Source organism: Notothenia rossii (genome assembly GCF_949606895.1).
Source record: "Notothenia rossii genome assembly, chromosome: 12".
NCBI lineage: Eukaryota > Metazoa > Chordata > Actinopteri > Perciformes > Nototheniidae > Notothenia > Notothenia rossii.
The window spans coordinates 13,934,785-13,961,444 of NC_136911.1; the positions used below are offsets into that span (position 1 = coordinate 13,934,785).

Consider the following 26,660-nt stretch of genomic DNA (forward strand, 5'->3'; position numbering starts at 1 on the left):
AGTGAGCTCCTTGTCCGGCTCGTGGTCCGCTGGGATGTGGAATATGGAGGGAGGTGAAATGTCTGTAAGGAAACAGAGAGTTAGAGAGGAAGAAAAACAAACAGAAGGATAATACAGTATGTCAACGTGTTTACCTGGGGGTCTGTGTCTGACTCGGATCATCTCCAGGTCATGTGCTCTCTGCTGCAGTGTGGCCTTCAGGACCTGCTGGTACTCCTTCTCCTTCTGCAGCAGCTCATCCAGCAGCCTGCAGCAAAAAAAAAGGATGTGTATTATGATCTACAGTAGATCTCACAGGCAGTATGAAAGGCTGAGATACATCAAATAACTGTCAAAAAGATACAAACTTGCTAATCACACTATATTACTAGAGAAGAAAAATACACTACAATTGGTGAGGCCCTGTGCGTAAAAACAAGCTAATGAAAAAATCCAATCCACTGGCCACAATAATAATATCTACACACGTATAAGAGAAAATAAGTATCTTTGTAGAATATTCCACATTGTAAAAGATGTTGACTGTAAATAAGTAGAGCTACATGCTCCATGATCTCAGAGTTAAAGGGCCTGAATAAAAAATGGAAAACTACTGCAACCAGGAAATAAGAACTGAACATGTCACAATAAAAACAGGCTAGAACAGTGGTTCTCAATGGTAGGTCGTGACCCAAAAGTGGGTCGCGGACTACCGTTTCAAGTGGGTCGCAGATGTGTGTGAAGACAAAAAGATTGGAAAAAAAAAAAAATTGGGGGGGGAAAAAAATCTAATTTGTATTTTGAAGGCCCGATTTTCTAACGCTGTGCATGCAGTCGGCATTGGAATGGAAGTACCGGAGACCATAAACGGTTTTGAAAACTTCTGTCGCGTAGTGATCATCTTCTCAATAAAACATCTTTGCTGATGTTTTTTTTGAGTTTTCTGGCCAATCAGAATCAAGATTGTTGCCGGAAGTCCCCACGGAGAATAACTTTGCGGTTAAACTCTTCTTTATACATCCATGGGTACAACTTCAGATACAAATGAACACATAATGAAATATGACCCCCGGTTTGATGATTGACAGGTCACAGAACAATGGGAGCGATCTACCCTTACCCACAATTTAAAGTAATTCACACAGACTATCTCCTCTTTGCTCTTCTCTCTGTGAGGAGCAGCAAGATGTCGGAACAAAGTGAAAAACAAACAATGGCATCAAATATTATGTGTACCAGAATGCGTAGTTTATATGTTAGTATTTATAAAAATCTCCTGGGGGAGAATCCCCCTAGACCCCCCTTCTGGGGATGGGTTTTCAGCATGTGTGCCTTTTTATGTTATACAACTCAGCTTTGATTCCATCATCTCATTAAACCTTTTTTAAAAACATGCTTTAGTTCTGTGAAGGGATATAAGGGATATATGCACTGTACTTCACTTTAATGAATATTGTATGCTGAAAAGCATATATATCACAGCACAATATTTTGTTGAATAGATTTGAGTGTTTCAACATTTCGGGTCGCGATTTATTGACAAAGGAAAAAATGGGTTCCGAGGCCTGACCAGTTGAGAACCACTGGGCTAGAAACATGGTACAGTAGGTATGTTAAAACAAAAAAAACATTAAACAGACATCTAAATGTTTTTACAAAAGCAGCAACATCCTTCATGGGATCTCCAAACAAGAAATTAAAGGGCACGTTTGGGTATCAAACATGATTGGGAATCTTAAGTAATGCATTGTTGATAATAACATCATGTATTTCAAATGAAAAATATCCTTTTTCAGTTTTTTTTGCAAAGAAAACATCATCATTTCTTAATGTTAAACAATCTCTATGAGCCTTAGCATTGTACTGCATCATTGTTTTATCAATCTTTTTATCCAGAACTCTTTGCCAATTTTTTCATAAAAAATAAAATGGAATTACAGTCAGGCTTAAACAATCAAGATGTCATATTATACCATAAAATAACAAAATTGTAATTCATTTTTTGACATTAATGGTAAAATGTATACTTTATAAATGGTTAAATAGGGTAAAGGTCAGGTTTTCTTTTGTTTTAACTTCTACTGACACGTTCCTGCTATGTCATCATCACTCCAGCCTTTATTTGCATGTACTGTACATGAATGTGTGTAAGTGTCACCCCATGTATAAGTGGGCGGTGCTGCTGGCTGGTGCACATTCTCTACATAAACTTCTTGTCACACGATTGATACTAGTTGGGTTGCATCATCATGAAATGTCAAACCACAACCGTTTTCCCTTGTGTGTTTGCCTGAGTAGGAAAATCCGTAGGTGTTCAAATATCTGAAGAGAACACGCAAGTTACAACATCAAAGGAAACTGGCCCTTCAATAGTTTGTTTTTATCTGTCAGTCAGTTTATAGATTTTTATCATTTATATATATTTTTCTATTTTTGAGATGTTTATATTTTAGAATTGTTTACTCCTACTCTTTTAATTTGTTATTATGTGCAATTCCTTGTTTTGCTACAACACGTTTTTTTCTTAAATTAGGATTAATAAAGTACACTGTATCTTATCTTGTCTTAAAAAATAAAACTGCACCATACCACTTTATTTACCTTGTTTTTGATTGTGTGTATAAAACAACTTGTATTATTTCACCCATCTACAAGCTAATGTCAGAGGTGGGAAGTAGTGGAGTACAAATACTTTGTTACTGTACTTAAGTAAAATGTTCTGGTATCAGTACTTTACTCCACTACTTATTTTTCTGACAAGTTTTTACTTCTTACATTTTTAACACAAATACCTGTACTTAAAACAGGCTTGTTACTTTAGTTTTAATCTGCGTTTGGTGGTGTGAACATTATTATTTAGAGTCATTGCGTGCCTATAGATTTTAACACGATCCCTGTATCCATCATTTCCTGGTCTTCGAGAAGAGGGACCAATGTGAACGTCATTTTGCCGTTGTTCAGCAGCCAAACATTCATTAGCTAACAATTACATTATTGTTATATTAAAGATCACCTATTATCCAAAATCCACTTTTTCTAGTCTTTCATACATAAACATGTGTCCCCTCTGTGTAAAGAGATTCTGAAAGTTTCAGGAAAAAAGACCCCTCTCGTTTTGTCCTGATCCATTTATATAAAAACCTGTCTGAAAATGAGCTGATCAGATTTTGGCCGCTTTATGATGTCATAACGTTTTTTTGGCTTGTGTAACCATTAGCCAATCACCAACCAAGGTAACACCCCCCACCTTATCACCTGAATCTCCTCCTATATTACATTACATGTTACTTATTAGACGCTTTTATCCAAAGCGACTTCCATACTCAATACTGTGGGCAATCCCGACAGGAGCAATTTGGGGTGAAGTGTCTTGCCCAGGGACACAACGACATGCTGACTGCAGTGGGATTTGAACCTGTGACCCCCTGATCCCAACACCAAGGCTCTATCCACTGCGCCCCTTATTGTCATCTAAAGTAACAGACAGAGAATCAGCACTTTTGAAACAGAGCTGAAACAGAAGGGTTTATGGGATGCTGATCTGTTTGGTATTCAAGCCAAACACTTCAGAGACATGTTTCGTATATATCTGAGACCTATAATATATTGATGAAAAACAGTATAATAGGAGACCTTTAATATAAAGTGAGGTCAGTTACTCTATAAAACAGTTGGTAGTTGTGGGTACTTTTTACTTCAGTACATTTCGAAGCCCATACTTCTTTACTTTACTTGAGAAAATAAATGTTGTCAGTACTTCTACTTTTACCAGAGTATTTTTAAACACGAGTATCTGTACTTCTACTTTGCCATCTCTGCACCCATCTACAACCTAGTGTATGTTGTGTGTACTTGCATGTACCGGTTGGTCTCCTGTTTGAGCCGGCCCAGCTGTGCACCCAGCTGATGGTGCGAGCGCTGAGGCTCCTGGGAGTGGGTGGTGTTTATGGTGCTGGCTGCAGACTGTGTGGGGTCAATTGTCGTCACAGGGTCTTCAGTCAGAGAAGCTAAAACGGGACCAAACTCTGCCTCCTCTTCATCCACTTCATCTTCCTTCTCTGCTCCCTCGCACTCTGACGCTGGACCGAAGTGGGTCTGCAGCTCTGTCAAAGGCATGTGTGGTACTGTAAATTCTGTTATTGGAATATTATATGAAGACAGAAAGTTATCAGATGTAATATTCTGTATATGTCCACTAGATGGCAGCAGAGGCTCAGGCCAGGCTTCTGACCTGGTATGAGGATGGTTATTGCAGCCTGCACCGCTCGGCGGATGATGTTATCCATGGCAAACATCCAGTGGGGTTTAATGTGATGGTTCCTTAAGACTTTGTTAACCTAGAATATCACACACACAAAAACGAGGACAGACAGTTATCTAACAACATACTTTTTAGACTCAAATGATCCATAATCATAGAAAAGGATATGTGTCTATGTTGATGTTACACATGGAGCTGCTGTGATGCAAGTCAAATTTCAGACTTGATCTGACCATTAAAGTATTATCTTATCGTAAACAACATTTAGAAAATATTAAAATATGTATCGATGTTCAGAATTCATTGTTAGTTAAATGTGAGGATGTAGGTCACTTTGCATGGTCATTTTGGATGAACTGCCAAGTTCATAGGAAGTGCTGTTTTCATATTATTAAATTGAGAAAGATAATTGTTTTAATTAGTTTTCTGTATTTGATGAACAACATATTCATTTATAACAGCGTTTACATTATTTGCTCAAAACTCTGCATATACATTTTTGCTTAATAATCAGAAGTTTCTCAACCAAGCTAATTTCACAAAATGTGTTCCTGAAATATTGCCTTACTACAGCGAAAAGAGCTGACGTTTAACAATGTTGTTGTTTCCTTAATTTGGTCAAATAATTGATTTATTCCAGGCTTCATTAGTTTCCACATGTCAAATATTTTCCTGTGTATTATTCTCATCTGCAATAGAGTGGTGCACGGATGACGTATTTAGCCAGAAATAAGCTGCGCATGGGTTCCCTCGACAAAAACGCAATGGGATTTCTCCATAGAATTTTGAAAATAGTCTGTGGAAAGCCAACCTGTTAGATAAATGCACGTTTTGTTCAGCCGGATAATATCCCCATGTCTACCCTACTTTTATCATTTTCAAATCATAAATCTAATCGCCAGAAGCAAAAGACTAACGTTATGCTATAAACGAACTACAGCCGAGTACGACTTCAACGTCATGCCAACTTAAGATCGATATTCAAAAATAGAGATTCGAAATTGTACAAGTTGAAGCTTTTGTTTTAACAGTTTGCAGGAGCCTGTTACTTGCTTTCAAGCAGAACAGGGAAAACAAACTTAACGGGAGTGTTTACGTGTTCGGCGTAATGACGTACAACGTCCTCGACAACCTCTGTAGTCCTATTCAGCCACTTGTTAACAACCATCGTTTTTCAGACACGTAAACTCTTCAAAAATCACCAGTGAGGTCACTGCTGATGCATTTAATGTTGTAGAGCAAAACGTGATCCGTCTCTTAAATTTGAGTCAACCACAGACCTTATTTCAAGCTATTTTCCAAAACCCAATGGAGAAATCCCATTGACTCTGAGACGAGGGAACCGGTAGTGGTCTCACTTCCGGGTTTTAGGACTCGTCACTGCACCACTCTATACCAGCTTAGCAAAGGCTGATAGATTAGTAATAAAAATATATGTATAAGTAAACTATTATATAATATAAGTTATAGTTTTACAACAAAGTCTTTGTACTAAACCTTTTATTGTGTCTTTTAACATCCTGTCATGCATCCATGTGCATTGCTGCATGGTGTTGTTTTTTTCTTCTAATTTGCACCAGATAAATAGGCTAAATCCATTCTACATGGTATATGCGTCAATGATGTTTAGAGAATTTTCAACTGGCCATTTTCTAAAATGCAAAAAATTAAGAATATGTATTAACATTTTCATAACATTCAGAATGTTGAGTATGCATCAATTCATATGAAAAATAATATTTAGGGGGAAAAGTGTTTTTATTCTAGATGAAAAGGCCATGTCCTTATAAAATGTTGTGTGGTGCGACAATTTTATTTCTTAAAAATATTTTTTTTCCTTCAATGTTTTACACGTTGTTAGTAATCTGGAGACTTTAGAAACAAGGTATTTACAAGGTATGAGATTTTGTTGAAAGTGATCTACATTTGTATTTAATAATGTCAATGTTATCTTCTTAAATTAAGTTGATGGGCTTAATTTCCCTGAATATAAAATAAAAGTGAGATAAATGTAAAAAAATGTTTTTATTTATTTATTATTATTTAAGCACACTGTATCAGTGATAACTGTATGAGCTTGTATTTCAGATGTGAATGTGTGCACTGCTTACAGAGTCCTGGAAGCCAAAGAGCACCAGTTGGATCTGGTTGATGGAGGTGGAGTCGAAGTCCAGGTCCAGCTTGAGTTTGGAGATGGTGGCCGCCATGACACGCCTCTCTGGGGAATGGATGAAGTCTCGAAGGATGCATATGATCCGCTTTATGTGTTCCACAGACAGCTGGAGCTCCTCGCTGCCCTACACAAATATATAAATGCATACACATGACACACTTATTAACACAGAAAAATACAAGTCTTTTATTGTGTATGGGTCAGATTATTGTAACTTAATCGATTTACACCTTTTCAGGATTAATGTTTGAAGTTGTGTTGTATGCTTCTTTACACTGCCTTGTCAAACTTTAATCAGAATCAGAAACAGTTTTATTGTAGGTTAACACATACGAGGAATTTGTCTTGGTGTACATGGTATTCATAAACACAGTTAAAAAAGATATAAAGTAAAATAAAACAAAAAATATAATTAAAACTATTATACGTTAATAAAATATTTTTTTTTAAAGCATTGTTAATGAGATTTTGTCATCATTGACTTTGTTTGTTTGTTCCCGAGTTGGTAAAAGTTTCATCAACCTTCTTAATACTGAGCTTAATTGAGAAATTGACACCAAAAAAAAGCTCATATAGTTTTATTAAATAGCACCTTTTCTATTTGTTTGACAGCTGTCTAAGAGAATATTATTGGGCAAAAAGTCAGAGCTAAATAATCCCTCAAACTTGCTTCATCATTTGCAATACAAATATAATTGGAAACGTTTCATACCACATCCTTTATCAGGTTATTTAAATATCAAAATAACCCAATCAATGTTTGTGTACCGGAACATTGATAATAATCTCTGCAAGTTATGAAGTGTGCGAGAGTCTTTTGTTCAGCTTTTCTTTGTTCTTTTACTTTCAATAACTGTAAAGTAGCTACACGTTTTCCAATAGATCGTCAACATAATGCAACACAAGACAAAAAGCATTATAAACTACCACAACATGAACGAATGTACCCATTTTTAATTGAGAGAGAACTGTAGGTTAATTTGTATTCTTACTAAAACATATTTTGTGCAATTTAAGATCTCCTCACTTCATTTTAGGAATCTGGCTCCTAGAGTGGTTAGGTGTTTATCTTAGTCACAGAAACAGAAACACACCTGCATGTGGTTCTCTTTGAGGTTGGAGATTACTTTTGCCTGGTCGTCATTGAGGACCTTGAAGAGAATGGACCGTCTCTCACTGTCCTTCTTAAGCAGGAAAAGACCGCTGTCCCTGTCCTCAGGGGAAGGGGGGGCACTGCGGTCCTCTGAGACAGAACCCTCATCCGGAACACTACAACACACACACACACACACACACTCTCTGATCTCCCTGCAATATAATATTACATGTAAAAAGTGTTTACAACAGTGTGACAAGCTGTCCGGTTTATTTACAGATACAATCCTCTCCTGGCTACTATGTGTGCCCAGGAAAGTGCAGAAGCAGCATGACTCAGCGCGGCAGGTTGTGCACGTACGTACACACACTGGTATGTCTGTGCACGTGAAGAAGCGTGTGTGATGGAGCCTGTGTGCTCAGCTGCCAGCTGTAAAATGACCAGACCTCATTATATCAGTGTTGTAAAAGGCAGGAGAGCACACTGTGGGCACAATAAGGCCACCTGCCACCAAAACATACACACACAGAGATAAACACTAATGCACATTCATTCACATCTTATCACATGATCTGTACTGTCTGAGCACTATCTTATATGCAGTAACATAGTTTTAATATTGTAGATATTGTTAAGAGTATATTTTATCTTGAAAATAAGCATAACCGTTAAAGAAGTCTGAGGCCAACAAAATGGAATTTGCCATGGTAGCACATTATCAGAGCCAGTGAAGCTAATTATGTATGCAAATTCCGAAAAAAAGTAGCAGCTGGCACAACAAATATCCAATATATTTAACAAACTTAAACCCAACTTTGGTTGTTTGGATCTATTGTGAAATCTAACTTGACCGAGCCCACATAAATGAACACACAACCATGGTTGCATACAAACAAACGTACAGACCTCAAGTAGTTGGAGATGGGTGGTTTGAGCAGGTTCTCAGAGCCGGAGCTCTTCTTCTTATCAAAGAAACCATCATGCTTTGAGTCACAGTCTGGGCTCACGGAGCCGGGTTCACTGCTGCTGCTCCCGGTGGCCTCACACTGCAACTGCACCGGCAGGGAAACGTTTTGGATGTAGTCTGCAGAAACAATAATTAAGAAAAGGTTTGGGTATATTGTAAACATTAAAGGTCCCTAAGATAAGATAAGAGATCAGATAAGACTTTATTTATCCCGAAGGAAATTGTTGTGCCAGAGTAACAAAATACAATAAACACAATAAACACAGCAGCAAAAAGAGCAATTAAACATCCAGAGACACCATGAAACGTAGAAACATAGAAAGTCACACAATCAATGCAATTATTATTAGCAGTATTTAGTAGTTATAGTGCAAAAATTAAAACGTAGTGGCAGTTATGTAATTGCACGTTATCATACTATTATTAATAATACTAATAATAATAATATGATATGATATAATATTGCACATAGTTATATATATATATATAGCAGCGAGTGTATTGCAGTGATGGAACTTACAGTATATTGGTTTGGAAGTTCTCAGTGCCCTTTACTTAGGGGTGAAGAGTAATTATGCAAATTCCACTTTTTCACGTCTTTTATACATAATTATGTGTCCGCTCTGTGTAAAGAGATTCTGAAAGTGTCAGAAAAAAAGATTTGTTCTCTTTTTGTCCTGATCCATTTATATAAAATATTCTCTGAATCAGATTGTGGCCACTTTATGATGTCATAACGAGTTTTTGGCTTTTGTAACCATAGGCCAATAAGTAACCAAGGTAACACCCGCCCACCTTATCACCTGAATCTCCTAGAGCATCATTGTGTTATTTTTAACCAAATATCACTCAGAGGGGTGTTGGGAGTAAATGGACTGTACTTATATAGAGCTTTATCCAGTCTTTAAGACCCCTCAAAGCACTTTACTTACTACATGTCATTCACCCATTCATACAGAGCAGTGTACCTTAATCTAGGAACTAACATTCACACACATTCACACACCGTTGGCCATGCCATCGGGAGCAACTAAGGGTTAAGTATCTTGCCCAAGGATACAACGACATGTTGGCTGCACGGGCTGGGATCGAACCCAGAACCTTCTGGTTGAAAGACGACCGCACTCCCTCGCAGCCACAGTCGCCCTGGTGGCACTTTATTCTCATCTAAAGCTACAGACACAGAATCAGCACTTTTGAAACAGGATGCCCTTTGGTGCACATCATCACCTCCGTTGCCCCCCCTTTTCTATCATTCTTACGCTCCCTTTAAATAAATGGAAATAGCCCTTAAAAATATTTTTAAATATAAAATCTGTTACCTTCTTTGCTGCTGTGACTTGTAATTTCATTGCCAGAATAATGTCTTTATGCCATCCATTCTCAGTTCCAGTTTTCATCAAAAGTTGGGCCAGACATGGACTATTTTACCGACCATTAACTGGGACAACTAAATAAGTTTCTCCTTTGGGATCAATTAAGTTATCTATTTATCTGTGGGAACATCCTCTAGAAATTGTTTATCTGATAGACTTAAGTGACTATATATTGTATTCTCAGAGTTTCAACGAAACGACATGCTGTGGTCTGTTGAACAGGTTGTGTGTGTATGTGTGTGCTAACCTAATGGTTTGAAGGCGATCTTACTCTTCTTGCCCTTTGCGTTGTGTCTGACAAAAGTATCTCTGAGGAGGTCCGAGGTGATGGCTCTTTTATTAGGGTCAGGCTCAAAGCAGCGCAAAATAAACGACTTGGCCTCCAATGACAAGGACTCAGGAATCTCTGGGTGGATCTTAAACATGCCAACCTGAAACATAAAACCACAGCCACAGTTACACAAAAGAAGCATGACCTAAAACTTTTAAAGACAACCTTATTATGTAAAGGGTTAATTCCTGCCTTAAACATGGCCGCCTGTGGTTCTCCCAGCTCATGAAAGGGAGGTTTCCCAGTAGCCATTTCTATTATGGTGCATCCCAGGGACCAGATGTCAGCCGGGGCCCCATACCCTCGAGGGCCCTTATCAATGATTTCTGGAGCCATGTACTGCAGAGTACCTGCAGAAAGAGAGGCAGATGGCAACATGAAACAATTATTTTCCAAAATATAAGGAGGGCCAGTCAATTAGTCTCAACAAATAGACCCAAAAAAATAGTTTTGGAAATTAACGTTTTTGGACACGTGGTAAAAAAAGCTGGATCCAATCTAAAGTTACAAACCCAGATTTAATGTCATTGGAGAAGTTATTGCAGAAAGCATGGATCTTTAAAAAGTTTGCATTTGAAAGCTAAACATAGTTATTCATCTGTGCTTGAACTACAGATTTAGATAAATAACTTTGTACACAAATTGCTGCATAAAAAAACAACTGATCTGTGTTAACTGAAAATTGGACCTTCAATAGTCTTTTATTTGTCAGATAGTTTATAGATTATTTTATATTCACGGTCAACTGTATATTTTTCTACTCTCTAATGCGGGTTTATTTCTATTTTGAGATGTTTCTGTTTTAGAATTGTTTATTTCTACTCTTTTAATTTCGAGTTATGTGCAATGCCTTTTTTTTATGCTGCTGCAACGAATACATTTCCCAATTTGGGATCAATAAAGTACATCTTATCTTATCATCCCTTGTATGGTGTTTGGGTCTGTGGGACCCGTTTTTCATTATTTATCTAAAGAAGAATTAGATGATAAATAATTGTTTCAAACTCACACTCAATGACCTTGGCTAATTTTCTGTGAAGAACATATATCATAACACATTTTCAACTGTACACCCCCCCTACACATTTATATTACATACAGGATGTTTGGGTCCCGGGACCCGGGGCTAACAAAAGTGTGGAAATTGTAGGTCCTGTGCAGCTGTCTGGGCCTTCTGTGTGTGTGTGTGTTAGTGTGTGTTTTGTGTGAGACTTTTGTGTTTCTGCCCCTGCCAGTCCCGCACAAGGTTGCAACATTGTTGATCAATTCAAGCACCGACACCTGTCTGCTCTCACATTCCCGCATTATGTCTAGCGGGAACCAATCTTTATTTTTTTCACACAAATTTGGGGCGGGACCCAATAAATAAAGCTTCGCCAGTTTGGGTCCTTATCACAACTGATCAAGATGGCCAAAATATTCTCTGCTCAGAGAAACATTTGATAATGATGTAGAGGAAGAGGAAGAGGTTTTAGAATGTGAGGATCACATTTCTGAGAAGTCTGAGTCTGACAGTAACTTTGAAGAAGAGGATGAGATTGAGCATCAGCTAGTTACAAAAAAAAGACGAGCCACAGGACCAGCCGGTCAGCGGGCAAAGAAACCAGTAGCACTTTAATTCATTAATGTGATCTAACAAATGTAAAAGGGCAAATATGAACCATATATGCTGTTTATATTGCTTGTAATTGAAATGAAGTAAACATCTGTTGAGTATTTTAACATAAAATATTTTTGATTGTGTTGAATTGAAACCCAAAAAAGCAGCGGGTCCACCAGACCCACGAACACTGGCTGAATAATAAAAATATGAACACCAAACAAGGGTTAACTGAGTTCAGAAAAATGTGTTGATTATATTTATCTATATAACATCCCTGAGTACTTTGTCTGCAATCAGTAATTATGAGTAGATTTGGCATTTGTGTTCAGCTCTAAATGCTGATGTAAACTGTAAGAGACAGAGAGAGCTATACAAAGATCAAGTTGGAGGAGAGACAGATAAGGACACACACAAAGAGACACACACACACACAGAGAGACACACACATCTGCTAATGAAAGGTAAACACCCTTCTGCCTCTGCCTGATTAGCTAATTTAATTACACACCTCGCTGGCTGCTGGAGAAGGACAGATGGCCAATGAATGTGTACTAACCGTGTACACGCACATTCGTACACACTTGCGCGTATGAGTGTTTCCATAGAGGCTGATAGTGGCTCTTGACATTTTGAGGGTCATTTGATATTAACACTTATAGACCTGCAACATCAAGGACTCCATTTTCTACAGTCTACACGGAATGACTGTATTATGATGCATGCAGCTTTGTTCTCTTCAAGCCATTAGTGGAGAAGTTTATTATTTTTATTACATTCTGTATAAGACAAAGCTTTATTTGCTGATACTTTAGAGTACTGTATAGTAGTATTTATATTATCTAAAGATTTGTGCAATTTTTTAATAAATGCATGTATTTTGTGCACCAGATTAAGGTGGCGGTAACTCAGCCTGTAGGGGCTTGGCGAGTCCTCACTAACACTAAGAAAGTGGATCACATCACTCCAGTTCTGAAGTCTTTACACTAGCTTCCTGTCTGTCAAATAATTGATTTCAAAATACTGCTGCTGGTTTATAAAGCGTTGAATGGTTTAGGCCCAAAATACATTTCTGATCTACTGCTAGATTATGAATCATCCAGAACTCTCAGGTCTTCAGGGACAGATCAACTTTCTGTCCCCAGAGTAAGAACTAAACATGGAGAAGCAGCGTTCAGTTATTATGCACCAAATATCTAGAACAAACTACCAGAAACCTGCAGGTCCGCTGCAACTCTTAATACTTTTAAATCCAGGTTGAAGACTTTTCTTTTTGCTGCTGCTTTTAATTGATATATTCATATCTCACTCAGCACTGTCACTTTTATTCATGTACCTGTGATATTCATGTTTTATTATCTTTGCTTTTAAATTAGTGTTTTTAAATGCCATTTTATAATATGTTTCTGCTGCACTATTTCTTAATGCTCTTAATGTCCTTTGTACTTTTTTTTAAATTGCCTTGTGTTGTAAGGTGCTATGTAAATAAACTTGTTTTACCTTGCCTCAGGAATAATAAAATCTAAGGGGCCAACAATAAATGTCATTGTATAAGAAGAAGAAGTTACCGGTGAATGTTTCAGTACAGGGGTTGACTCCTGCCAACCGCTTTGATGTACCAAAGTCTGAGATTTTCAGGACACCACTGTAGGTGTTCACCAACACATTATCACCCTGCAAACAAACAAAAACATCCGCTGTTTGCATTCAAATCACCACCACACACCGACTGTTGTCATACAAAGGTTTCGTTCAACGTGCTTCCTTTTACCTTAATATCTCGGTGGACGATCTGGTTCTCGTGCAGGTATCGGAGACCCTCCAGGATCTGTCTGGTGTAGAAGATTATAGTCGCCTCCTTCAGTGGACCCCATTTAGACCGCAGCAAGGCAGACAGGCTTCCTGGAGAAAGGAAGAGAAGGAGTGTCCAAAACCTATCATGAGACGGGGAGATGACCAAGCAGTTAGAGAGACCGCTCAGTAACCGAGGTCACAAGCATCGGTCTCTGAAATGTTAATTTGTCCATTATTAATAAAGAATATCTGCCTACCTTCACAGGATAAAGTTATCACAAAGTTATTCTTTAAAAAAATGTTTTCTCTCTATTTGGGATCACCTATATGTATGGCTACAGTTTTTAGGGATTGATGGTTTCCAAAGCAAAAACAACTAGTTAACACAACTGTGTAATAGTTTACTAGCTCTCTCTCGCACAAACATACCTCCAGGCACTTGTTCCATGAAGATCTTGATGTACCCATTTTCAGAAACGGAGCCCAAATACTGAACAATGTTCCTGTGTTTCAGGTATTTGTGAAGGGCAATCTCTTCATGAAGTGGCTGGGAGTACCTACATTCACAGAGAGAGATTAAAAACCATCAAAAATAATACTTTTCTCCTTATAATTACCCAGCAAAAGCAAAATATGGAATTTACATCATAGTTTGGGTAGTAGAAGTGCAGTGTTAATTGTGTAACCCTTGTCTTAGGTTAGCTTTTGGTTTTTAAAAATGTATGTAAAAGGGGCTGAGTAAAAAATCCTATAATTCAGTTGAAAGCTCACTAACCCCCCACCCAAAAACAGCAATTACCAGGGTCACTACAGCTTTTCTACACAAACCCACACTGTAAAATATTACCATGATTTCACAATATTTAGCTGTAATATTTTACAATAAATTACTGTTTTACCACTTTACAGTCTTTACCTGTAATGTCCACAATATAATATGTAATTTTGAATTTCACAGTGAAATCAATGCAGGCACAGTTCATTACTGTGAATGTACAGGATAAATGATTACCAGGATTTCACAACATGTTACTGTATTACTTCACAGTAAAATACTGTATTCAGACCATCCTCTGTGATAACACAACAAATTAAGGGATTTTCTTGCTTGGCTTTAAATACTAATTTCTTTCTTTGGTGCAGGTTTTACTTAAATTGAAAGGGGCACCGCTGAATCTGCCTTCAAATAAACGATGCAACATATAAATCTATGTAAAATTGAAATTGTTGTCTTGGCTTATTGTTTTCAGGTGCCTCCTGGGCATTAATCCTGAGACGGGCTCGAAAGCCAAAAAGAGGCATGGCAATTTAAACCCCCATGTCAGCACATTCTTCAGAAAAATGGTTGCCTTAGAGTGGATGTCTGTGTAGACATGTGCTCCCCTCCTTGTTTTCTTTTCTGTCTCCCAGTTGTGCAGGTGCACCATGGTCTGCCCCTGGCTCCGCCTCTGCCCAGGTGCACCTGGTCTGCCCCTGGCTCCGCCTCTGCCCAGGTGTTCCAAATTCCACTCAGCCGTGTATATATAAAGACTGAGAAGCTGGAGAAGAAGGATGACTCGCCTTTCCTAACGCCGGGAGACACTCTCCTTAGAATACCTCTTTGCCATTTTGAGCTGTAGGTAGTGATGGCAAAATGAAGCTTTGAATGAAGCGTCGAACCACTTGGACAATTGTGTTGGAAATAGGTTCATTTCTCGAAGCTTCAGTTACAGCGACCTCTCCTGGCGAAGTGCAAGGCTGCAGTGGGTTTAACGTATCTTTGCCTTGAAAAATATTCGATACACACACACACACTAAGACTGAATATCATGTTCTATTTGCAATTAAAGATTGATAATAGTGTGTATTGGGTTATTGAGAAGAGACTACAGAGTGCTTGAAATTTTTTGGGGCGGAGAGGGCCTTTTATCAGTTATTAAAGTATTAAAGTTGAAAGGCAATGATTAAAAGTTTAACTATTCCGAGCGTTGAATCAGCTGCGCAGAGGATATCGCCGCATCCTGGCCGCCGGCTCTATCCACTGGGCTATCAATTCCTTAGACCATTGAAGTGTTTTTATATTACTCATTGTCTTTTTGTTCACAACTTCTCCACATTTCGAAGTGTTTCACGAGCCAGAACGACCTATTTTTCTTCCTGGCTTGCTCTATAATGATCCAATTCAAATGCAATGCCAACAACAGCTCAATAGCAACAACGCAAACTACGACAACAACCCACACATTGCGCATTGTTTAGAGTGGTTATAAAGTGTTGAAGCGCTCAAATTTGAAACTGTTTCAACCTGTCACCTGTCAGAATCGAGACGAGGCAGTGCATTGAATCAGCTGATTGGACGGCGAACCAGTGAGTTGATTCATTCAGGAAATGAAGCAGTTGCTGGTTCGGACGTCACATGTCACCTGATTTGAAGCAGTTGCTGCTTCGGACGTCACATGTCACCTGATTTGAAGCAGTTGCTGCTTCGGACGTCACATGTCACGTGATTTGAAGCAAGCTTCGAAGCACTGCTTCTATGGAATTGGAAGTCCAGGGTTGAAGCTCCGTTCGAAGCTTCAGTGTCAAACTGCCATCACTAGCTGTAGGCCATATTTTTGCAGATGGGTTTATGTTTAGCCTGGAGGACCTGATGCCTGTACTACGAAGCTGGTTCAACCTAACCTGGATATGTTTGAGTTAGCCGGTTGGCCTAATCCAAAACATACGCGCTGTCGCTAAACTGTACTACGACGCGGGTTATCAAGTGGATCGCTCAAGCCAGCCGTGTCCTATCTAGTTAGGTGCGCGTTGACATGAAAGGGGTGGTATTTGGAGCATCCGACCAATCACAAACATGGAGAAGCGTACTGACAGCGCAGCGTCATACTTCCTGAATGAAAAGTCAACTATATAATTAGACACATATGAAGACGTTAAACTTTAAACATCCATGACTTAAACACTTTATCCAGGATAAAAGCCACATAGCTGCACCTGCAAGGTGAATACAGCTGGTAAAAGAAAAAGTGTTTGAATGCGTACATTAAAAGGTTTATGATATCACTGCCCCGTCTAAGACATGAGTGGATCTGACTTTAATTACACTTGTCTCGAGTGTTTCGTCAACTTAATGTGTTGCTTAAAATAATACTTCTGCATACAGTATGTGACACTGTGAGTGTTGCACGGCCAGATACGGCTCAGCTGACTCAGATAAGGAAATATATGATACATTATGATGTGATATGCCGCGGACTGTACTTAATGTTACTTTCATCCGGTTACTTATGTTGTGGCAGATATTTAAGTAAGCTTTCTTAACGCTGATGTTATAATAGTCAGATTGCTCTGAAGATGGGAGGTGATATTCTATTAATGTTCACGTTCACACAGTCGGTGATTTTTGCCGGCCCTATTTCCTGCAATGGCAGCTTTTCTGTATTTCCTGTAATATGACTTGATCGCTTTAAACTCCGCACACTGAGCTCTGATTGGTCAGCAGCCGGTGCTTTCACTGAGTTGATCTCTTAGCCTGCAACCTAACCTGCTCCGGGCCAGGTTAGCCGCACAGCATAAGTTACCATGGAGATCTAGCCCGCTAAAAAGAGAACCAGCTTCGTAGGACCGGAAACCCCGAATTTTCCCTGAAGTTAGCCGGCTAAGCGAAAATCCTGCTTCGTAGAATACCCCCCTGGTAGTCCAGTTTTCGCGGCTTTATTTTGTTTCCCACAGGGTTTATATTTGATTTCTGGTTAGGGGGGGAGCTCTAGGTCCTACGGCCCGTGGTGTGGCTGGCTCGGGTTCCCACCTTCTGTTTGTTCCTTTTGGCCAGTCCTCCAGACCTCTTTTTGTTTCCCGTTTTGCTTGTGTGAGAAAACGGCTGATTATCAATAAATGCTCGTTACCAAGTACCGGTTATTGCGGGTATTCTTTCATGTTGCGGGTCTCAGCACGAGCCACTACCGCGGAGTAGAGGTTGAGGCCGTAACAACATGTCCAAGACACTGTGAAATGTACTTTGCACTTCAATGGAGTAATGCAAAGTTAAAATGGGCATTTTCTTTGTTTTTCTTTGTTTATTGAGCTGATTGAATTGTGAAGTTATGGTAAAATCCCAGTTAACTTGTCAAATTTACAATGTATTATTGTATTATTGACATTTGTATATTTACAGTAAATTAATGTCTAATGTGTTGCATTACTTGTGAAAATACTGGTAATTACTGTAATTTATGTACAGCAAGGTACCATAATACCACAGCTCTGTACTGCTATATCACAGTAATTCCATGGGCATGGCAACTGTAAAGTCACAGTATTTAGTTTTACTTTTATTCTAATTTACTGTAAAATATCTACAGTAAATTACTGTGAAATATTTACAGTGAAATCCATGCAACTAGTAGCCAGCCAAACATTTTACAGTGTGCTCCTACCTGCTGTCTCTCTCAGGGATCTCTTTGATGGCGATTCGAACCTGGTTGCTGACGTCTCTCCCAGCATACACCACTCCATAGGTGCCACGCCCCAACACCACCCTGTCCCCTGTCTCATCGGTGTCATATTCATACTGTAACACATCCATTCACACACAATCAGTAATAATAAACTATAAAACTAAACACTAATATATTTATTTAATATAAGCTATATTTATGACCTCCAGTGTATCTCCATCTCCTTCCCCCTCCAGCTCCACAGCATTCCCCGTACCATCTGATATCATCTCTTTCACCATTGAGCAGAACCTGAAACAGCATTTTAACATTTGTATTTCCAATTCATGGCCAACACATGGCAATATAATACAGTTGCACATACATACGTTCCAAACACAAACACAGACAAACACCCACACACACACACACACACACCTACACAGACACATCTAGAGGTGTGTGTCCTCACCGACCGCACTGTTCCTCAGTGGAAAAGTAAATCTGGAAGTCATCTGAGTTATCATGGACGTACAGGAAGCAGCAGCGCTCATCAAACTTACTGATGCTGCAGACAGAAGAGTTAGAGAAGATCAAAGCTTAGACATTTTTACCTGTAGTAATTAGTCCAAATAAACATTGACAAATTGGGTTTTAGCTTAATAGAGATGCCCAACATGTAAAACAGAACTTTTGAAGTGTATTCACATCCAACTTAACATTCATACCTTATGCCTTTAATTGACATTGCAGTGAAGGTCCACTCATGGATCCCTTTCTGTGATCAAAGGGAATAAAGTTTTAACATTTCACATTGTTCAAATTCGGACATAATTATCACATTTTCAACAAGGACTAACTCATAGTCTTATTTTTTTTTTTAAATGGATAAGGAGAAAGCCTCCTGTGTGAGCTCCCTTCTTGAGATGAGTAGCCTGGTCTCTGTGCAAATGTAGTGCAAATATTAACATCATTTTTATTCAATCTGCAAAAGAAAATGCAAATTAATCCAGATTTTCATTCTGTTAAAGTATGCAAATATCACAATGTGGATTTATTTAGATTAAACCGTCGGGAGCCATTAAACAACAAGAAAAAGACACGGCCAGGAAATGTAATTAAAAGAAAACTAGTCAACACACAGAGGGAAAACATGTAATGAAGCATACTGTAGGAAATATGTGTTGTCTCATCAGTAGAAACTTGACAATCAAGTCACATGTTTCATGTCATGATTTATTGATTCTATTTAAATCTTATATCAATGCACCTGGCATATTTACCTTTTCTTTTTTTTCTTTCGATAGACCGACTTTTTTCCTCATCCAAGCTAATAAATTTGTGATATCGTTGTGTGATCATATTGAACATTTGCATGATAACCGGTGTATGTACTTAGCGACAGTTAATTGTCAATGATGTAAAAAGATAAAACCGAGTGGTTAGGAAGGGTATGTTACCGTTTCAGCGGGAGAAACATGCCAAATAGAGACATTTTTCTCTTCAGCCTCATTGTTGATGGACACATAGGAAGGCTGGTAAACCTTAGTTGGCTCTAGAATCAACACCTGTAAAACAAAGAAGAAGAAAATAGGTTCCCAGAAAGGTTATTACAGTATGAGTCTCTGAATGTCAGATCAAGCTTGTTTGTGCGTTTGCTTATATTGGTTATTACTGGAAACCGCAGTCGTTCGGTGGTGCCCTGCGTGGCCTCCACTATGATGTCCATCCAAAAGTTGAGTCTTTCCCTCTGAGGAGAGTGTTCCACTGTCTGCTTCTTAAACCTCTGGATCAGCTGCAGGTTCTGCACCACAGAGCGCAAATACCTGGAAGAACAAATTACACTAACTGTGATCAATGTCTCCATCCCAATTGGACCATCAACAAAGATACAAGAGTGTTTCATTGCCCTGTAAATATAAGGAAGTAGAAACCATTTCTTTCAGAGTCAAATTTGTGGACTTCTTTAATTAGGGATGGACAGTATAAAGAGAACTAGATACAGCTTTAGAAGTTCACACCTTTGATGACCTTATGTTGTATAGAACGGCTATTTAAGTGTCCGTTACTGGGAATTAGATTTACAATTTTAAAACTGATTTTCTCAGTCAATGGGAACGTTTTTTTTTGTTATCCTTTTCCTTTTCCCAGCTAGCCAATATAAGCCTATTTTTAGTCCTCCTGTAGTCACCTTGTCACAAATGTTTTAAAATGAAAAATGTAACAATGGCTTACACAAAATATTTTCAGTAATTACATGTATTTCATTGACAAATAAAGTATATTTCATGAAAGGTAGTCTCCAGAAACATATTAGCTTTAAACATATAAAAGTAATTTTTTCAGAGATAAAACACTGATAACAAACTTGTAACAGTTTCATAACACTACTGAAAACATTTTTTTTATGAATGTGAATGTTTTTACCAGATAGGCGGCTTGAGTTTGAAGAGCTTCTCTGCGGCCTGAGTAGCTTTAGGGATGTCGCTAGCTAGCATGCCAACAGTGAAGAACTGGCCCACGTCCCAGTAGTTATTCATTTTCTCCAGGGAGCCTTTGCGACCCAGCAGACTGTTCAACCGCACACCTAAAGACAATAGAATTATAAGTGTGAAAATATTATAGTGTATAGATCATTTCATCAGACTAGCTATCTTGTTTACATTAAATCTGAATGATATCTATTTAGTGTACCGTTTAAGTGAACCATTTTTACTTAAAATAGCTTAAATGAACCAAAATACATCTTTATACCATGAAGGACATGTTTGGCAAAAATGCAGTTTATGCAGTAAACTTTTTTTACCTATTTTTCTCAGTTCAATGGAGCTCTCAAACTGTTGACCCGCGACTATGAGTAGAACAGCAAGGTTGATACCAGAGTAGAGGGTTGGTTGCAGCTCAAAACCCTTTCTGTACCTGCACAAATGTAAATGATTAGATGCAAATAAACTATTCTGATAGCATGTAGAAAGGAATATCAGCATTTATAGCATTCATGTTCTCACCACTGTATAGCGTTGTCCCTGTTTATAGTGTCTTTGCAGTCAGAGTCTAGGAATATGTCTTTGTATATCCGTCCACAGAGGCAGAACATGTCCGGTGCTGGATGTTCACACGACTGCAAAACCTGTAGCATCACTTCGAGAGCCTGCTCCCTGTCGCCAGGAGTGTTCCTCCTGCATACATACAGATGTATAGCTTCATTATTAATGTTAATAAATAATACGAAAATAAAATCCACAATTGTGATTTCAAATGTAACCACACCTAATCACATGAATTCCACCTGAGCCAAAAGCTGGAATGGCAGTTTCTGCTACTGCTAGATAACTTTTCCACTGCCTTTTTAGTTATATAAGGAATAATACATTGAATTATGAAGATCTTAGTTCAATAACATTTAAATTTACATATAAAAAATACATTGTAAAAAAAATCACAGGACCAAAATAAAAAATGATGATATATATTTTTGAAAGGTTTGAGTGTTTGAGTGAGATGAATGCAGCCCCTGTGTACCTGTTTAGGGCGAAGGCATAGTGGAACTGGATCATGGGCTGGGTGGCTAGATCACAAGTCGGCAGCATCTCTAGAGTCTCCACTAGCTTCACCATAGCATCATAGTCCTTAACGTTGGAAAAGGTGAAATTATCACTTGCCCTTAACTTGAATATGATTCAGGTATGTGTTGTTCCTCTAACTTGTGTGTATTGTACCTGTATGTCTCTGTACGAAAAGAGCAAGTTCATCACGATGTCCTGGGTGAGGACTTCAGTATTGTCGATTCTGAGTTTAATGCGAGAAAGCTCCTTGGCCAGCTCCTCTCCCTGGTATTTCTCTCTGGCCTTCCTGATGTCATTTAGCAGGGTGTCCTTAAATGAAGCGCTGCACAGAAAAGAATAAACAATAATGAGATGAAAGTAAATTGGGTAATAAATAGGGGTGAGGAGGAGAGATATGCAACGCAAACAAAAAAGATTACGAGAATATAGAGGAAGCTCCTGCATCTGCAGATGTGGGAAGTACATTTACTCAAGTAGGGTTCTTAAGTACAGTTTTGAGATACTTGGACTTTACTTGATTATTTAAATGTTGTGCTATTTTGTACTTCTACTCAGATTCATTCAGAGGTATATATGGTACTTTTACTCCACTACATTTAATGTAAACCTTTAGTTACTTTTGGAAAGATTTGGATTAATGAGGTGAAATATAATCAACACTTAAATCAGACTTTAGTTACACCTGGAGTAAATTCACAAGCTACCCTGAAGTATACAAATTAATTAGTAATTAGTAAGTAAACTAGCATCACCTTTACCAGCTTTGATAAACAATTTAATTCAATAATTATAATAAAAACATATAATATATATTATTCTGAAATGGGCCAATCTACAGAATGAGTAATTTTACTTTTGATACTTGAAGTATATTTGGATGCTAATACTTTTGACTTTTACTTGTGTAACATTTTGAATGCAGAACTTTTACTTTTTAACAGATTATTCCCACACTCTGGTACTTCTACTTTAACCAAAGTACAAGATCTGGGTACTTCTCCCACCTCTGCATAACTACAAATACAATTCACATACAAATAAATAATTGCACACCATGTTGTTACCACTGGTTTCCCATTGCAATAATTATTAATTAGGTATTCGGAAGTCTTAAATTGCACTCAATGTCCCCTGCAGATCTGTTCCAAATCCATTGTTTCTGTATAATGTTGTCTTATTGATGTTTGATCTGATTTTCACTCATCAAACATCCTGTGCTCTTTGGATGATACAAGAGAGAGTCATGAGTCTGCATGTTAGGGCCATTGAAGCAACTTGATCAAATAACAGAACGTATTATTTTTTATGATTGCTTTTAGGTTTTAAAGGTCTCCTATCATGCAAAATGCACTTTTTGATGTATATAACACATAAATATGTGTCCCCGGTGTGTAAGGGAACTCACAGAGTGTCAGAAAACAAAACCCTCTTTCTTTTCCTCCGTACCCACATCTCTAAAAACGGGGGTACAACGGATATATCGGAAATGTGGGCTTGCTTCAAACCTACAACCCTATCAGAAACGTTGCTATCAGAAACAATGAGCGACATGTTTTGGAAGTAATATGGTCTTTGTTTACATTAGCAAGCATCGCTAACAGTCAGAGCTAACGCTGTACTGGAGAGAGTATGTGTAAAAAAGCTGGATATAAAAAGGAACTCACCTTGAGGTAAACCCGCATAAAAAAAAGCATTTTAGCTCCATACTGTTTCAGAAATAATCCCCTTATTTCAATTTCTTTTTTTAAAGCTACGAACCCAGAATCAGCACTTCTCTAACAGGGCTGACAAAGAGGGGTATCAGGCATGGCTAGAATGGGTGATCTGTTAGGTATTTTGAGCAAAACACTTCATAGACATGTTTTTAATATATTTGTATATATCTGAGACGTATAATATATGCCTAAATATGTTATAATAGGAGACATTTAAATGTGTCTCACCAGGATGTGACGTGGATGTCCTTCAGCAGGCTGGTGAAGCGGTCTGTCAGGGGGACGCAGAGGGGGCTCAGCAGGTTGTCCCAGCTGGGCTGCATGTACTCACTGGCCCTGCGCTGGGCGTCACTCTCACAGCACATGTATTCATGGTTAGGAGTCACTATGTAGGGGATGAAGTAGTAGTTACCACTGGATGCCTGGAAGGAGAAAAGGGAAACATTTTTGTCAAAGAGAAGAGGATTCAGATTTGAGTATCACTAGGCCTAACAAAGTAGCTTTAAATGTAACAGAGATCATTATCGGATAATAATCATGCCAGATGCTAATGCCAGGTGTGAATGGAGTCCTCAAGGGGAAGGGTTTTAGGGATTGGGGATTAAAGAGCGATTAATTAGAAGGATCAGTAGGGGTAGAGGATCAGTGTACTCGTGGGATTTGTTTTGTTAATATCATAACAACATCAGCATAGGTTTGGTCAAGTAATTAGGCTCAAAAGGTTGTTAATTATCCAACACAGCAAGAACCAATGCAATGAATACACACTGCAACACCATATCTCTCTTTTATATCGGTCATATTAGTTTATTTATTTTTCCAACAATTTGTATGGCCCCTTGGTTTTTACTCCTAATTTTTCTTTTGTGCAGAACAATGTCTTTCTTTTTATGGTTCAATCTTTTTGGACTGGCTGAGCCCACTTCAGTGGTCGCAATCATTTAAGATCATTGTAAAATTCCAATTGGGCACAGTTTGTACATATTTATTTTCAACCACTCATGCAGCATTCTTTTCAAACTACCTGTAATTCTTAATCCAAGGGTTTGAGCAACTATGCCTATAATCCCTTAAATGGTTTATTTTTATGAATATCAACTACTTCCTTCCCCCTGAGCCGATGAACAAAGGGGACAGTCAAACTGTTTGATAGTATTGTTGTTGTGTTATTTGATAATTTTCTGACATTTAAATAATGTTAAAAGTATTGGCAAATAAAACACCAACAAAACACCATCAAATATTTTCTTATTTCGAAAATAGCAGCTGGATCTCAGTTAATGGTTAGTGGTTAATGGTTAGTGGTTAATGGTTAGTGGTTTTTAAAGGGTCTTACAGCTTTTCTGATGAAAGCAGCTGCCTTCTGCGCCCAAAAAAACCATTTTGCATAACTTGGAAGTTAAGGATGCACAGCCCATTCTGAATTCAAGATTTGTGAATTTAACATAGTCCTCTGCAGAACAAAGCACCAGAAAGAATCTCATCTAAGAAGAGATAGTTAGTACCCATCGACCATTAGTACAAATCTCCCAGCATGCCTAGCATAGTACATACTTTATTGCAAAGTCCAGAGCCTCTGTATTCTGGTGGCAACTGAACCCAAGGAAAGCCTAATGCTGGAGAACGGTTGGCCTTCTTCATTCATAGATAGACACAATACATATGTTACAATCAATTATCAGGATAATTGTGGGTTTTGCGTGTACTGTATGTCTCTGTGTGAGGAATACAGAGAGAAAGAGAGACAGAGAGAGAGATAGGAGGGTGGAAAAATGAAAGCATGTAGATAAGCATTCCTGCATGCAGTTGTGCGTGAGGGTCGAACGGCACAGATATTATTCCACAAATAGCACAAGACAGTGTGTGTACATAAATCACTCTAAACACACACACACACACACACACACACCAAGAAACTTACTGTGTTTTTTTGTGCGACCATGTCCTGTAAGGAGATAAAACATAGAGCACGTTGTGTGTTCTTGTTAACACTGCATAATTACTTTAATAAGCTGGTTGCCACTTGCAGCATTGCTTATAGTCTGCTACACACACACATACATTGACCAATATAAATGCACACACAAACACATACACCTGCACAATAGGCTGTAAATAACAAAGTGGATGACATCATTTTAAGGAGATGACAAGAATTGAACTCTAAATACACCGTCAGGAGATGACAAGAATTGAATGTATGTGAGTACCTTCAGTGATTGGGCAGTGTCCGGGTCAGTGTCGTTGTACAGGATGACGTTGTTGGCCATATCGAAGCTTTCCCTCACACCCAGATGATAAAACAAGGATGGCTGCCGAAACACATCACTCATATCCACCACGGCGATGTCTGGGAGAAGTGAAGAGATGTGAAAGTAGTAAGTAAACAATGAAAACATGACTCAAATCTCTCACATAATTTAATGAGAATACAGAACAATCCCTTTCCCTTCAACCACATGCACTTGGATTCAATTCCCATTCTAAAATCCATCAGATCTTAAGACTAAGCCACCACAAGCTTTAGGAGTGTCTGACTCATGACCCTATTGGAGGTTAAAGGTTAAAACCACAAAAACACAGAAAGCTTGCACAATGTTGTTAAACTTTTCTGATCTTACATGAACATGCAAAGAAAAGTACAACATGTGAAGATGAGCAGGGAGTCTTTGTTGTTTCCTTCCTGTGCTGGAGTAATGCCTCAAGCATTCACAATTCCTGAGATTGCATTAAAATAAATATTAAACAAGAATGGATTAGTGTGCAGACATGAAGAAAAAGCTTTCATCTGGAGGCAATACCTAATCTAAAAAGGACTGAATGAAATTTCACCTGATGACTTTTGCATATGATTTCACTTTTCAATTCAAACAAAAAATAAAGGCTCAAGCAATTCTTGAAACTATTAATTATAATATTGTGAATTTAGTCAAATGTATTTTGATAACAGCATATTGATAAGTTATAAAGTGTTGTTCTGGGCAAAACGTCAAGTCTGCATGTTGACATACTTACAAAGTCTATGCTAACGTGCTAATGTTCACCATACTAGTTTAGCGTGTAAACATGCTAAAATATACTTATTAGCTGTGGCTCATGGGCAGGTCATTAGTTTTGCAGCCATTTGGTAATACATTTGAACCTGGTAATAAACATTTATTTAATGAGGCAATCTAATTTTCAGATGTTAGATTCATATCATGTGTTTACAAAGGTGTCTCTCAGACTCCCTAACATGTCACGGCAGATCAACCTCCTGTCTATCTGCCAAGCCCTACATTGTGCTCAGTGATTTATGACTGGAATGTTGCTAAACTGTCATTATTGCATTAATTACAACTGTGTTCCACCTGCCACGACGAGTCAAATGTTTTGACTATTCCCCTG

At 38.3% G+C, this 26,660-nt stretch overlaps 1 protein-coding gene across 9 annotated transcripts in view; it reads right to left on the reverse strand.

Annotated features, from left to right (window-relative positions):
* map3k15 (mitogen-activated protein kinase kinase kinase 15) overlaps window positions 1–26,660 on the reverse strand; it is a 158,340-nt gene that overhangs the window by 129,987 nt on the left and 1,693 nt on the right. For 2 of the 9 annotated variants that reach the window (XM_079661529.1, XM_079661530.1), the window contains exons 2-27: window positions 25,484–25,623; window positions 25,195–25,218; window positions 24,828–24,908; window positions 23,502–23,695; window positions 21,712–21,880; window positions 21,515–21,621; window positions 21,001–21,171; window positions 20,799–20,911; window positions 20,420–20,579; window positions 19,668–19,818; window positions 19,453–19,560; window positions 18,721–18,770; window positions 18,465–18,560; window positions 18,217–18,304; window positions 17,993–18,126; window positions 14,007–14,134; window positions 13,555–13,685; window positions 13,352–13,457; window positions 10,376–10,533; window positions 10,100–10,283; window positions 8,416–8,593; window positions 7,508–7,721; window positions 6,352–6,537; window positions 4,211–4,316; window positions 3,836–4,112; window positions 135–247 (exon numbers count right to left, since the gene is read on the reverse strand). In XM_079661529.1, the coding sequence (XP_079517655.1) occupies window positions 135–247; window positions 3,836–4,112; window positions 4,211–4,316; window positions 6,352–6,537; window positions 7,508–7,721; window positions 8,416–8,593; window positions 10,100–10,283; window positions 10,376–10,533; window positions 13,352–13,457; window positions 13,555–13,685; window positions 14,007–14,134; window positions 17,993–18,126; window positions 18,217–18,304; window positions 18,465–18,560; window positions 18,721–18,770; window positions 19,453–19,560; window positions 19,668–19,818; window positions 20,420–20,579; window positions 20,799–20,911; window positions 21,001–21,171; window positions 21,515–21,621; window positions 21,712–21,880; window positions 23,502–23,695; window positions 24,828–24,908; window positions 25,195–25,218; window positions 25,484–25,623 (3,567 nt within the window). Of the gene's footprint in view, window positions 1–134; window positions 248–3,835; window positions 4,113–4,210; window positions 4,317–6,351; window positions 6,538–7,507; window positions 7,722–8,415; window positions 8,594–10,099; window positions 10,284–10,375; window positions 10,534–13,351; window positions 13,458–13,554; window positions 13,686–14,006; window positions 14,135–17,992; window positions 18,127–18,216; window positions 18,305–18,464; window positions 18,561–18,720; window positions 18,771–19,452; window positions 19,561–19,667; window positions 19,819–20,419; window positions 20,580–20,798; window positions 20,912–21,000; window positions 21,172–21,514; window positions 21,622–21,711; window positions 21,881–23,501; window positions 23,696–24,827; window positions 24,909–25,194; window positions 25,219–25,483; window positions 25,624–26,660 lie in introns of those variants that run through there. The other 7 variants (XM_079661533.1, XM_079661531.1, XM_079661532.1 and 4 more) reach the window with 7 other exon arrangements.